This window comes from Caretta caretta, chromosome 9, assembly GCF_965140235.1.
Source record: "Caretta caretta isolate rCarCar2 chromosome 9, rCarCar1.hap1, whole genome shotgun sequence".
NCBI lineage: Eukaryota > Metazoa > Chordata > Testudines > Cheloniidae > Caretta > Caretta caretta.
Genome location: NC_134214.1, coordinates 47,362,055 through 47,377,622, shown reverse-complemented (window position 1 = coordinate 47,377,622; position 15,568 = coordinate 47,362,055). Strand labels below are relative to the sequence as shown.

At 41.8% G+C, this 15,568-nt stretch overlaps 1 protein-coding gene across 6 annotated transcripts in view; it reads right to left on the bottom strand.

The window, feature by feature from the left end:
- WDR33 (WD repeat domain 33) overlaps positions 1–15,568 on the bottom strand; it is a 98,623-nt gene that overhangs the window by 59,560 nt on the left and 23,495 nt on the right. For all 6 annotated transcript variants that reach the window (XM_048865114.2, XM_075132256.1, XM_048865116.2 and 3 more), the window contains exons 2-4: positions 6,512–6,736; positions 1,348–1,416; positions 761–865 (exon numbers count right to left, since the gene is read on the bottom strand). In XM_048865114.2, the coding sequence (XP_048721071.1) occupies positions 761–865; positions 1,348–1,416; positions 6,512–6,715 (378 nt within the window). In that variant the 5' untranslated portion in view covers positions 6,716–6,736. The remainder of the gene's footprint in view (positions 1–760; positions 866–1,347; positions 1,417–6,511; positions 6,737–15,568) is intronic.

The following is a 15,568-nucleotide window of genomic DNA, read 5'->3' as shown; positions in this document are numbered from 1 at the left end:
CTGCAAGAGAAAAACTGAATTAGACTGTGTAGGCAGTGCCCAGCCACCTCTCCTGTATCCTTCAGCATTGTTAAAATAGAAATCCCTGCATGAGATTCTAAAGCATTTGGATTTATAAAGTGACTCTATACTGGAAGGTAGGAAGGAGGGGGGTGGAAATCAGATATAGGATAAAGGGCTTTTCATCTCTAGCTCACCAGTTCAAATCCAGCCCAAAACATTAGTGACCAAGAGTTATCAGAAGGTGGCTGTCCAGTCACCTATGTGAAATGAGTTTGATGGCTTCAATTTAATTCTAGTGAACAGGTGTCTTCATCAAACATGCCACTACTACTAGAATCCTGCCACCCTTGCAGGCAGGCTGGTAGATTGCAAGGATTGAACGTGCATGGTGACTGAACTACTCTCTTCGTTTGGGTTGGTTCCCTCAAGACAGTGTTGAGACACATTGGCACAAAAAAAGTTTTGAGAAAATTAGACTGAAGGTGAAATACATACAAACCAAATAATGAATAAATTGATTAATTGACCCAGAATCATTCCTAGGATCCTCTGTGAAAAAGGTGAGACATGTCCATCCAGATTTTGAAAAAGCCTTGGGGCACCCAAGACCTGGAATCCTGCATGATGGTTTTACTTAGAAACATTTCTAGTTGTATTATCTTGCCATTCTAATTTTATTAGAGACAAATATTTCTCTGTTAACTAATCAAGCCTGGGAACAAATCTTCTAGCCCATAATAATAGATATAATACTCACCCTGACAACAAACACCGGACATTTTACTTTATTGGTAGATGTCCTAACAAATTTTGTTGTTACAGCATTCATAGGGTTATTCAGCATTCCTATAGGAGGGACCAGCTGTAAGTGAGGAAAGAAAAGAATTTTAGCAACGTTTCAAACTGCATCTTGGGAAAGAAACAAAAAAAGTAGAGGCTCAGAAGGTTCATTTCTGGAAAAACAAGCGTTTGATTGTAGGAATGAATCAATTAAATATGTTGACAGTTTGAGATCGGCGGATACTATTTTCACCATCTCAGGAACGAACACACACACATATATCATCTCAAATGCAACTAACCTTTCAACATCTGAACTTTAGCAATTTCACTACACTAGAACAGGACTGAAAGAGTCCATTAACATTCAGGCTCTCTTCTTGGGACAAAAAGGGTCCGTTAGTGCAGGGGAACATAGCATGAAGATGCCCTCTAAGTCTTAGTCAACTCTCAAGGGCAAATAGAGAACTTTGGTATACAGAGGCAGAGTCTTACTTTTCAGGTAGAAGAGTTTTAGTGTCTACAATAAGAGCTTCAGAAGCATATATAAAGATTTGTACTTACATCATTATAATATCCTGCATCAGGCTGGATTGCCCGCATATCTCGCTGGTCTCTCTGCCATACTCTATTCTGGAAAGAAGAAAATAGCTCCTGGTTATTATTATTGCTGTATTCCAGTGTTATTGAACAAAAAGTAGGAACAATTGTACAGATTGCATGTTTGGAAGTTTCATTATTCACTGCGTAAGTTTCAGAACAAATCCAGTACAAAATTTTGGGCTTCAGGAAACTAGTATATTTTACATTACATAAGATGAAGGAGGATAGAGGTAGATTATAAGAAACATGTAAAGTCAAAAGAATGGATTAATTTATAACACAACACAGTGTCCAAAAGTGTGATTGGGGCGGTCATAAAAGTAAAGGGAAGGGTAACCACCTTTCTATATACAGTGCTATAAAATCCCTCCTGGCCAGAGGCAGAACCCTTTCACCTGTAAAGGGTTAAGAAGCTAAGATAACCTTGTTGGCACCTAACCAAAATGACCAATGAGGAGACAAGATGCTTTCAAAGCTGGAGGGGGGGAAACAAAGGGTGTCTGTCTGTGTGATGCTTTTGGCGGGAACAGATCAGGAATGCAGTCTCAGAACTTCTATTAGTAAGTAATCTAGCTAGAAATGCGTTAGATTTCCTTTTGTTTAATGGCTGGTAAAATAGCTGTGCTGGATGGAATGTATATTCCTGTTTTTGTGTCTTTTTGTAACTTAAGGTTTTGCTTAGATTCATAGATATTTAGGTCAGAAGGGACCATTATATGATCATCTAGTCCGACCTCCTGCACAACGCAGGCCACAGAATTTCACCCACCACTCCTGCGAAAAACCTCTCACCTATGTCTGAGCTACTGAAGTCGTCAAATCGTGGTTTAAAGACTTCAAGGAGCAGAGAATCCTCCAGCAAGTGACCCGTGCCCCATGCTACAGAGGAAGGCGAAAAACCTCCAGGGCCTCTTCCAATCTGCCCTGGAGGAAAATTCCTTCCTGACCACAAATATGGCGATCAGCTAAATTCTGATCATATGGGCAAGATTCATCAGCCAGACACTACAGAAAATTCTTTCCTGGGTAACTCAGATCCCACCCCATCTAATATCCCATCACAGGCCATTGGGCCTATTTACCATGAATATTTAATTACCAAAACCATGTTATCCCATCATACCATCTCCTCCATAAACTTATCGAGTTTAATCTTAAAGCCAGATAGATCTTTTGCCCCCACTGCTTCCCTTGGAAGGCTATTCCAAAACTTCACTCCTCTGATGGTTAGAAACCTTCGTCTAATTTCAAGTCTAAACTTCCCAATGGCCAGTTTATATCCATTTGTTCTTGTGTCCACATTGGTACTGAGCTTAAATAATTCCTCTCCCTCTCCGGTATTTATCCCTCTGATATATTTATAGAGAGCAATCATATCTCCCCTCAACCTTCTTTTAGTTAGGCTAAACAAGCCAAGCTCCTTGAGTCTCCTTTCATAAGACAAGTTTTCCATTCCTCGGATCATCCTAGTAGCCCTTCTCTGTACCTGTTCCAGTTTGAATTCATCCTTCTTAAACATGGGAGATCAGAACAGTACACAGTATTCCAGGTGAGGTCTCACCAGTGCCTTGTATAACGGTACTAAAACCTCCTTATCCCTACTGGAAATACCTCTCCTGATGCATCCCAAGACCGCATTAGCTTTTTTCACAGCCATATCACATTCATCGTCACATTCATGACGGCTCACAGTCATCCTATGATCAACCAATACTCCAAGGTCCTTCTCCTCCGTTACCTAGAGGGATTCTCTATGTTTTGAATCTGATTACCCTGTAAGGTATTTACCATCCTGATTTTACCGAGGTGATTCTTTTACCTTTTCTTTAATTAAAATTCTTCTTTTAAGAACCTGATTGATTTTTCATTGTTCTTAAGATCCAAGGGTTTGGGTCTGTGTTCACTTGTACAAATTGGTGAGGATTCCTATCAAGCCTTCCCCAGGAAAGGGGGTGTAGGGCTTGGGGGGATATTTTGGGGGAAGACGTCTCCAAGTGGGCTCTTTCCCTGTTCTTTGTTTAACATGCTTGCTGGTGGCAACATAGGGTTCAAGGACAAGGCAAGGTTTGTACCTTGGGGAAGTTTTTAACTTAAGCTGGTAAGAATAAGCTTAGGGGGGGGGTCTTTCATGCAGGTCCCCACATCTGTACCCTAGAGTTCAGAGTGGGGAAGGAACCTTGACAGGGGCCCATTGAATTTCATGTATTTATTCACTGAAAGTAAATGTTTTACTTAAAAATATTAGGAAGGCAGCGGTCCTGTGTTTAATGATGTTCTGCATTACTACAAGAGACACACAAGCCTGGTCTCTTGGTTTCTAGCCCAGAAAGAAATGTATACTCCTGCTCAGCCTCTTTAAGAGTTTTGGCTCTGCAGTGACCCCTCTACCTAATATGAGAGATGTGTTGATGGTCTCTAAAGTAAAGCGAGTTCCATCCAGTAGTACTTGCATAGAAAGGACATTTCTGTGGTCAGAGCACCAAGAGCAGACAGTGTAGTCAAAGGGATGGGGTTTGAAAGGCCAAAAGACAATAAAATTCACTTCCAGTATATATGGTATTCTATATTGCCAATCATAACAGTCTTCAATTATTAGACATGACAGGATTCACAGGTTGGCAAATTTAAGACTAGCACCCTACTTTAACTTGATATGGTGGGATCAATCAAGTTTTGACTGTGAATCAAAGTTTAAGCTAGAATTTTAGATAAATATTTTTGGCATGTAATTTCCTGACTGGGTGACTATGATGTGATAAAAACATGAAAGCCCATGCCACATCAGTTAAAATATCAGATCAGTTAAATATGGAGATCGGTTTTGAATCCCATGCCATCAAAAGTTAAGGTTCCAGGCTCAAACTGGCTCTAAATGTCACTAGGTGGGCACAGGAACCTGTTTTTCAACATATATACTTGTACATTTTAAAACATGTACCAACATTGCTATATAAGCAAGGGGTGTGAAAAACACACAAGCCCTACTTATACAGCTATGCTGACAAAACTCCTAGCATAGACGCAGCTATGCTGACAAATGATGGCTTCTGTCAGCATAGCTAACATCATTTTGGGAGGTGGTTTCCTATACCAGCAGAAAAATTCCTTATATTGGTGTATGCTGCATCTATATGAAACCGTTATGCCAGTATAAGCTCTGTTGTGTTTACAGTGCCACAGTTACCTCTAAGACGATTTTAAAAAAATACTTAAATACAAATTTGAACTAAACACAAGTGCGTGCAAAGTTTCAGGTAAAAAAAATCCTTAATTTCCCAGAAGTAAAAAGTGATACTGGACTACCAATGCGATGATTTTCTGTTTACCTCAGAGTCAGTTCTTATTAATTATGTGAGCTTTCAAAAGCAGCCCACTAGAACACTGCTATAAACTCATTTGTTCATTCTTAGATATTTTAAATATTACACCTTAGCATATCTTGAAATTACTAGCAGCCGCATCTATTTCCTTTTTGTTGTCAAACTATTACAACTGTGGGTTGGCTACAATGGAATGGACGCATACAATTCATTATAATGCTGTCTTTACAATTTGGCAGTTGAGGTTCTGCCAGCATTCCCATTATATATTTGGGGATTCACATTTTTCTCATAACATATTTCCTCCGAATTAATACTTGAACATGGCACACAAGGTCTCACCCTGGAAAAAAACATTTATAAAGAAACTTAAGAGACCAAGGGCGTGTCTACACTGGCAAGTTTCTGCGCAGTAAAGCAGCTTTTTGCGCTCAAACTTCAGATGTGTACACACTGCCAAGCCACTTTGTGCACAAAAACTCCTCAGTTGCAGCGATGCAAAAAAAAAAAAAAAAAAGTCGGAAGGCTATTTGCACAGAGGCTCCAGTGCTCTACTGCCAGTGTAGAAACTTGACTGCTTTCTGCACTGTAAATGGCCTCCAGAGCTGTCCCATAATGCCTCAAGTGACCGCTCTGCTCATTGCTTTGAACTCAGCTTCCCTGGAGACATGCACCCCTCCCCTTTCAAAGCACCGTTTCTGACAGCCGTTGTGTGCTGTGCTGATCTGCTCTGGGTCACAGCTCAGGGAAGGAGCCAGGGGCCGATGTCAGGGTTTTCCCGTCCCCCAGGAAAGGTTGCTTCCTGCCACTATCTGAACTTACAAGACAGCATACTGACACACACACTGTACCCCAAAAAAACACTGTCTCTTTCTCCTTCCCCTCTCCATACACACACACTCCGTTACACACTCTTTCCTACCCCCCACCCTTTTAGTTGAAAAGCAGCTGGCAATGTAGTAGGATGCCCATGGAACAATGGGATTGGGAAACCTGGATCATATGACACTGTGCCTGCCCCATGAGGCATTGTAAACCCTTCCCAAAGCATCCTGTGGCCAGTTGCACAGTGGGATAGCTAACACAATGCACTGCTGTCTTTGCCATTGCAAGAGCTGCTAATGTGGGGGTTTATTTCCAGCATTTTAATAGAAGTGGTATAACTTGTGGTGCAGAAACTTGACAGCATAGACATACCCCAAGTAATTTGGAAAGCCAAGTGGGTATTTTTTCTTGGAAAGAGATCTTCCACAGTATTTGGTTCAAAGTAGTCTCAGCAATTAGGACTGCACAAGGTGGTTCACAGACTTGTGGTATGAGTAGCATATATTAGTTTTCTTCATTCAAGGAGGCAGCTGAATAGAAAATGACAACTACTTTTCAGGTGCCCAATATGAACACTCAAGCTTTTTTTATTTATTATTTCTCCCTACAAAGAAAAAGCCACAAATTGACAAAGAATGATCATATGAATCTTAACATAATTAACGTACAATTTAGGTCAGCTTGAATGTCAAAACAAAGTAATAAGATATGCAATCTTGTCCCAAATCAGAATTCACAGAAAAGCTTTATATAACAGCAAATCTTCCACTTCAAATATGCACTAAAGGTTTATTGTTTTATTCAGAAGGAGCAACATCTATCCACACTTCACTGAATCTGTACATTTCTGAAAGAACACTGTCAATTATACATAATCCCCAATTACCCAAACTACTCTGTGAACATACCTGAAATTTGAATAATCAGAGTTTCAGAAAACACTATTCAGACTTCAAACACAGTAGACTAGCTAGACTTACCTCCAAATATTTAATTACAGAGGGATTATAGTCTATGGTTTTCCGGTTCACAGCTTTTCTCATCCGTTTCCCATCAAAGGTGAGCTGCTGCATTGCCTGCTGCTGTGCAAAATCAGGTCTCTTGTAGAACAGTTGCCGAGGTGCCTGATGCTGGAACCTCGGCATATGGAAAAACCGGGGTGGGGAGCCAATTTCTGTGGCCATGGCGATCTTGTTTCTAAAACACTAAAAGAGGTAAAATATTAGAGAAATGCTGCAATAAAGATATGTTTCTGCTCAAAGTGTTAAAAAAATAAGGAGTCTATCTGGAAATCATTTAACTTGCTCATATATACATGGTATATGAAAGTTTGCAAATCTATTATCTGAAGAGAGACAAACAGGCACTTCCTATTCTTGCTTTGCCTCTCAGCAAGTACCTAAGTCAAATCTGTAAATTACAACTTTCAACTTCATTCAGTAAAGTATGGTTTGCATCTAAGGCAGAGAGGAATTTTCTGCCAGGACCAGTCACTGCATCAACCGTTTGTCCATGTAGCAGCTCGACGCATGTTTCCCAGTGCAGACAGACATACATATGCTAGCTCAAGCAGAGCTAGCACATCTGTCTACCTATGCTCCTAAACAATCAAGACCAGAATAACTTGCTGAGACCAAGTTTTATATTTGCTTTTAAAGAGAAAATACAAGCCAAATTGTTGTACGTTTAGAGTCTTGAAATTGCCTAGCTGGAGAAAGTCAGTTTTAATTTCCTGATATTTCTAAGCAGTCTTAAAAGAAATACACTTTAAAAAAAATTAAACGTTACAGAAGTCCTTTGAAACAAGAAGAAAATCTTGTTTTTAAAACACAAGTATTGTGGATCCATTCCACAGTGAACTTTTTTTTTAAGTCCCGTAAAGATCGAGATATTTAATGTTTAAGATTTGAGACACAGCTGGGAAGAGACATTTAGATACAGAAATAGGATTATGCCACTATTAAGTCTGCTACTGTCCTAGTAAAAGCACAGCAATTCACTTTTGAAAACACACTACAATGTCACCACCTCAAATTCTCAGTTCAGAAGGGAGATTTTTCAATTGCGAGCCCTAACAATTTACCCTGGGTTCTGAAAAACCAATCTAGATTTCATACAAGAGTAGAAAATATGCTACAAGATCAAATTCTGCTTTCAACTACACAAATTATGCAAATACAGTTGCACAATTGAGGGTATAATCTTAAAACAGGATTTTATGCAGATATAACAGACATCAGAGTTTGGCTTACACTATCTTTTATCACCACTGATGATGCCTGTGTAGGAAAAACAGCTTGTCTTCAAGCTGCAAGGAAGACAGATTAACAGTGAAAAGTAAATAAGGTTTTTAAAATCCTCAGTTTTAATAATTTGTTTATAAAACAGAAATTTTACAGTATGATTTAAAGTGTTCCCATAAAGTCTGAAGAGAAATCTGCCACAGGAGTACATAAAGAAATAACATTTCAACTGCCAGATTTAATTTCACATGGTAAGTTTTGAACTCCACTAAATGAAAAAAAAAAATCTTCATATTTTACGAACAAACCTTAAGTTTGATAAGATTTACGCTTAATGTGTATAGGAAGACATCAAGATGTTGACAGTTTAAGTTTTTAAAATTTCTAGTTCTTAACCACTGGGATTCTTGAAACTTAAAAACATTTCTTTAGGAAGTCTCCCTGGCACATACATTTTCCATTATGGTATGAACATACTACATTATTATGTTAGGATTGCTCCCAGGTAAAGGATGACTGCTAACACTGATCTTGCATCTTCAAAGAAAACCAAACAAGTTTTGGGGAAAGAAGGACTGTCAAGTAGCCAAATACCCAAGAACTTTATTTTAAAAAGGTAAATTTGGGACCTATCAACCTTTACTGTGTCCAACAAGTTTTAAGATACCTCAGGGACAATGTGTTGAAAACTAAATCCTTGCAAACACATAAGTGATTTATAGTTAGACGACAATTCTATTGAGGATATATAAGAATATTTTAAAATATTCATATGGAATAGAATCTAACTTAGTCTTTGCAAATTTAAGTAGCAAAAAGTAGCATATGCTTATTTCTACAATTAGATTAAGCAAACATGACTGAATATATACTGGGACCAAAGGCATTGAAGAAGAATGTGCATTTTTAGAATTCGTATCAGAAGAAAACTGCATTTTGTGTTACAACTGAAAGCAAAAGAACACCTGCAGCATTGGGTACGTAGGTTCACTTGGGAATCGGTGGGAAATCAAATAAAAGCTTCTGCAGCATAACAAAATAGAGGACTCTTCAAAATCCAGGCATCTTATCTAAGGTAGCTAATAGGCAGTCTATGGGATACCACTAACAGCATGGATGTACATGGAAAAGTCCAAATCCTAAGTAATATGCTCAAAACCCACCTTTAACTATTTGGAAAAAAGAGAAAGGAGATGCTAGAACTTCCTCATCCTATCCCCCAAATATTGCCTTAATTTCTCCTGACAACACAGAAGGGAACAGAATAAACTGACTTAAGGTGGATCAGCTCACTCTTTCAGATTTTACATCTCTTAAACTGAGTTAACAGTACAAATTTCAAAGATCAGCTTTTTATTAATATCTCCAAGTACACCACCACCACACCACAAGTTTAGAAAATTTATGGCAATTCATGTGCATATTTAAAAACAAGTTGTTAATTTTTTTAAAAAGCAGGCAGATTTAATAAAAGTTGTCATTTTCTATACAGCTCTGAAGATAGTTGAATAGATGTCGCAGTACAGAAATGGAAAAAGTGAAAGAATTTCAGTGTAATATAAAATATTTTCCAGATCTCTTCTAAAATTCTCACCATAACGAACAAAATTCAAATATAAAGAAGTCATATACTTTTACTCCCCAGTAGTCAATGCAAAATCGAACTCCCAAGCTACAATCGCAAGAAAGTGGAAAAGAGGTCCACACACCTTCTGGGACTGCCCAAATATTTTTGTCAGAACTTTGCGGCGGGGCGGGGGGGAGACGGGGACACACGACTGCAATGTATACTTTGATAAAACCCAGCTTGTTTGCAGAAACACTCCCAATTTTATTCAGAACAAACAACAGCAATGAGAAAGCAGTTACAAATGTGACTAAACATAAAATATGAGATATGAAATGGATCACAGCTTGCATTAGACATTCCTAAAACCAGCATGAGGAGTGTATGGCTTTTATCTATGTTGCTGTAACACACAAACATCAAGCTAAGACTAAACTGTACTACATCTAGAAAGATGTAATTTTGGTATATACACCTAATTCCCTCCTTGCCTCCACCATCCTTCTCATATCTTGGTAGCCTAATCTCAGTGTTATCGTCAACTTTTTACTACTACATCTAGTCTTTTACTAATCCTATATCTTCTTCCTTTTTTATATTCCAAAAGCTGTTTCTTCACTCTCCTAATTATTAAAAACATTATCCATGTCCTTGTTATCTCTCACCTTAATTACGTGAGCCTTTCCACCTGTATAGCTACACATGCTTTACAGGTTTGCAAAAATATTTCACTACTTATTTTTGTATAAAACTAGCTATTAATAAACCTATTCATCTACAATATACCAAATACATTGTTTATACCCATTTAATACCATATTGAAAGTTTCTCTACATGTATAGGTATTTTACAGATAAATACAAAAACATTTCAGAAAAGGAACGGACAGTTTCTTTTTCTCAGTTCAGCAGTCAGATCATGAAACAATAGTCCCTCAGGAGAATCCAGTTCAAAGTGATCTAGAACATTACCTCTTTTAGGCACAAATACTGGTCACCTAATTTTCAAGCAGTCAGTATTTTACTAATCTTTTGCTAGGAGATGGGAATCCCTTGGCATCAAAGAGTAGTTCAGACAGAATATCCTAAACTTTAATAGTGTTGTTTGCACTTGCTGTAAATGCATAACAAAACTCTCACCTGTTGCCACCAGGACAGCTAGAAAAGAAGTAGAACTTTGTTTTGCCCTTGTTAAAATATTCTGTCAACCTTTTCTTTAACATTTCTAGCAGCCCATGCTTCAGAGCAGGGACATGAAATATGGCAGGGGGTAGCCCTTCCATCAGGATGTGTTTTTTGCTGTCTTTATGAAAAAACATCCTAATTTGAACATAAGCCTTTGAAAAGCTGTAGTTCACATGCACAGTTGAGATTTTAGCACCTAAAAAATCTTCAAAGATTCTGCCCTCACCAAGCAAGATCAAGCTTTTCACAACTCCTAACGTAGACCACACTACACATGAGCTATCTCCACAAAGCTACTGAGTGTGCTCCAGCCAAGGGGAACAGGGTCAAAGCTGGCTTTTCACCCTGTAATGAGTGCTCCAGAACAGGGCAGGAGGCTGATCTCTCCTGGGCTCTTGATGTCCCTTCACCACCACCACTCCCAAAGCAGTGACACCCAGGCAGCAGGAAAGAGGAAGCTGTCAGATTTGAAGGCAGAGGGGAGGAGTAGTAGTATATTGGTACAAGGAGTTTGGTGATACAGGAATTGGGAGGGGGCAGGAAGAGAAATTTTGGCTAGGAGACTGGGAACCGGGTGGGAGGGTAGGAGTGGATGAGCAAGACGACTGGGAGCCAGTTAGGGAAACATGAAGGGACTGGGAGTCAGTTGGCTGGGGGAAGGAAAAAACACATATCAGACAAGGAGACTGGGACTAGGAGCCAGGGGAAGGAGAACAGACAAGATCAGACAAAGACCTGGAGTGCAGGGGGAGAACTGGGACTGATTGGGCAAAGCAACTGGGACAATCAGCCAAGGAGAGGGTAGTGGGGAAGATGGAAGTTAGAGGAGAAGCCCAAGGAGGGAGCGAGCAGGGAAAGACACACTGGATGAGGAGCCCAGAGGGAAAGACTAGGACTGGCTGGGCAAGGAGATTAGGACTGACTAGGTGAGACTGGGACTAGCACAAGAGCCAGGGGTGAGAAGAGACATGTCTGGGACAGGTTGGAAAGGATGGAGTCAAGCTTGGAGGAAAGGGCAGAATAGTCTGTGTCTGCAAGAGAGCACTCCCTGAGAGCCTGAACCCAAGATGCCTAACCATCATCATCCCTCTGCTATCAGCAAATATCTGTGAAGCCCATTTGCAAAATGTGCCTCTCATTCACTCTCTAGAGCTGGCCCAAGGAGGAGGACACTACCACCACCACCAGTTACTCCACTGGCTCATCTGGCAGACTTCTGTGCAGGGAATCTAAAAGTTCCAACCCTGCTGTGCTGACCTGTGTAGGTGTCAATATGATGCCACAATGGAATGCTTGTGTTTGCTTTTTAAAAAAGTTGGAAACTTAATGTAGCTTTCATGTAAGGTAAAGAATATTATCAAAAAACAGCATGCCATTACATAATTGAAGACTGTATCATAATGCACACACACGAAGGGATCAAATTAAGGTTGCACTATTTTGGCCAAAACTACTAATCCTAATTAATTAATAAACTAAAGTAAACCAAAATAAACCACTCAAACAGATCTAAGAGTGTTCACACAGCCTCTTTTTGCAACAAATTGGCTAAATTTTTTTAAAATCACACCTTACATTGAATTGTTTGAACTCTCTCATGCAGACAAACCCTAACTCTTGAAAAGGAGACATCCCTGTTTATGCTTGATCTTATTACATTTTTTGAAATGGCTCCTGCAAAATTTAAAAAATCGGTTACCTACCTCTTTAACTGTTGTTCTCCGAGATATGTTGCCCATGTACATTCCAATTAGGTGTGTGCGTGCCACATGCATAGCAGCCGGAAAGATTTTCCCTTAGCAATACCTGTCAGTTCGGTTTGGCACCCCTTGGAGTCGTGCCTCCATGGCGCTGAATAGAGGGCCCTGCTGACTTGCCGGCACTTCAGTTCCTTCTTGATGGTTGCTCTGACAAAGGGGTAGGCAGGTGGGTATTGGAATGGACATGAGCAACATCTCGAAGAGGAACCATTATGTGAAGTAGGTAACCGTTTTTTCTTCGAGAGATTGCTCATGTCAATTCCAATTAGGTGATCACCAAGCCTAAATTTTGGAGGCCGGTTCAGAGTTCAAAAGGTTTGATGACTGTAGCACCACTCTACCAAAGGCTGCATCATCTCTAGCCTGCTGAGTAATGGCATAATGCGAGGTCCAAGTGTAGATTGAGGACCGTGTTGCAGCTCTGCAGATTTCCTGGGTTGGAACCTGGGCCAGGAATGCCACTGACGATGCCTGTGCCCTCGTGGAGTGTGCTGTAAGGGGAGGGGCAGGTATTTTCGCCAGATCGTAGCATGACCGGATACAGGACATAATCCATGATGAAATTCTTTGGGAGGAGACTGGAAGCCCCTTCATTCTGTCTGCTACTGCGACAAACAGCTGAATAGTGGCACCGTCCATTCGATATAGAAGGCTAACGCCCGGCGAACATACAACAAATGAAGTTTTTGCTCCCTGCTGCTTGCGTGTGGCTTGGGATAGAAAACTGAAAGAAAGACATCCTGGTTAACATGAAACTGAGACAACCATAGGAAGAAAAGCCAGATGCAGTCTAAGCTGAACCTTGTCCTGATAGAACACCGTATAAGGAGGCTCAGATGTTAGAGCCTTGAGCTCAGACACTCTCCTGGCCGAAGTTATCGCTACCAGGAATGCCCCTTTATATGATAGGTAAAGCAGAGAACACGTTCCAAGAGGTTCAAAGGGCGTCCCCATTAGCCTGGAAAGGACCAGGTTAAGGTTCCAGGCTGGGATCAGTTGTCATATGTGAGGGTATAGTCTGTCAAGACCTTTAAGAAAACTACCTACTATCAGGGTGGCAAAGACCGACTAGCCCTCCATGCCTGGATGGAAGACAGAAATGGCAGCCAAGTGGACCTTTACTGAAGACACAGAAAGCCTTTACCACTTTAGGTGGAGGAGGCAGTCCAATATCATGGGTATGGACAAGAGTGTTGGAGACAGGAGATATTGTGAAGACCAAATTGTGAATCTTTTCCATTTGGCTAGGTAGGTAGCCCTAGTGGACGGTTTCCTACTGCCAAGGAGGACTTCCCTGACTGGACCCTAACAAGCCAGCTCCATGGGTGTAGCCGTGGAGCTTCCACGCCATGAGGTGAAGTGAGTCGAGGTTCGGGTGCTGGAGTTGGCCGTAATCCTGAGTTATCAAGTCCAGGAGCAGCAGCAAGGTGACTGGGTTTTCCATGGACATTTGCAGGAGAGACGTGTATCAGTGCTGACAGGGTCAGGCAGGCTGTGGCTCCCAGTATCTCCAGAGCTTCATCTCTCCGAACTCTGAACAACACCTTGTGGGACAAGTGGTAAGGAACGCGGCCGTGATGGAGCCTGGGCTGTGATTCCAGAAAGAGCAGAACTGCAGGCACTTCCTGTTGTGTCACATGGCAAACAAGTCTACGTAGGGAATTCCCCATGGTTGGAAGATGTTGTTCACCATCCAGGCAGATGGACCACTCCCGGCTGTGAAAAGACCTGCTGAGATGGTCCGACAACTCGTTCTGAACTCCAGGGAGATAGGAAGCCTCCAGGTGTATTGAGTGAGCTATGCAAAAGTCCCACAGTTTGAGGACTTCCTGGCACAGGGAAGAGGAGCATGCTCCCCCCTGTCTGTTTTATATAAACATTGCTGTTGTATTATCCGACATGACCGAGACACACCTCCTTTCCAAGTGAGCTTGGAATATCTGGCATGCCAGATGGACTGCCCTCAACTCTCCAACGTTGATGTAAAGTGAGAGCTCCGCTTGGGACCTGAGGCCCTGAGTCCTGTGCTCCCAAAGGTATGCAGATCCAAGGAAGGGATAATGAAGGCCAAAGAGACCATGCAGAACTTCAGCTTCTTTATGAACTTGTTGAGGGTCTCGCTGATCTCGGACGGGCCTGAGACCCACCTTTGGCTTTCAGTATTAGGAAATACTGGGAATAGAACCCCTGGCCCTTCAGCTCCTGAGGGACCTCTTCTACTGCCCCCACCATTAGAAGTGTGCGCACCTCCTGCATGATCATAGATGTTGTGATCATAGAATATCGGGGTTGGAAGGGACCTCAGGAGATCATCTAGTCCAACCCCCTGCTCAAAGCAGGACCAATCTCCAATTTTTGGCCCAGATCCCTAAATGGCCCCCTCAAGGATTGAACTCACAACCCTGGGTTTAGCAGGCCACTGCTCAAACCACTGAGCTACCCCTTGTGAAAAAGATCCCTGAAGAGGGATACAGAAGGGGGAAGAAGGTGAACTGGAAAGACTATCTCCTTTCTACCATACGAAGTACCGAGTGATCTGATGTGATTCGGGCCCACACAGGGTAGAAATGGGGTAGTTGGCACGAGAAGGTAAGGAAGGATGGATCCAGAGTCTGGACTGATGCATTGCCCCCAGGCACACCTTCAAAAGTTCTGCTTTTGGCCTGAGGACTGCGTCATCTGCCCAGAGCCCTGAGCTGACAAGGGGGGGAGGCCTCCTTCTATTGTTCCTATAACGCCTCCTGGAAAACTCCTGCTTGTTCTGCTGGTGGTAGAAACGAGGCGGGGGTTACAGCTTAAAATGCTTCCACTGCATAACCGGAGTATGCAGGCCAAGGGACTTCTCTGCCTCCCATTTTTTAGGGTATAGGCCCCTTTGTGCTTGGTGCTCCCAGTCATTCGCCGCCACTACAACTAGGGAGTCTGGTGGGGGTGGGGAGTATAAAAATGTTCAAGCCCCTTAGAGGAAACAAAACATTTTTGTTCAGTCCTCTTCACTGTTGGTGATAAGGAAGCCGGGGCGGAGGGGGGGGGGGGGTCTGCCACAGCATCTTGGTGGTCTCCTGAATAGTTTTTATAAGTGGTAGGGCAATGCCAGAGAGACCAGAGTCTCAGTGACTTCTTCAACCTGGATCCTCAGGTTCTGGGCCACTCTGCCCAGTGGCTGCTGGAGTACCCTACTGTCCTCCAGCACAGGGGCTGTCGAAGTTCCTGCCACCGCCTCATCAGGCGAGGATGAGGACGAGACCCTAGCCAGGAGCGGGTCCTGCTCTCTGCCCTTGG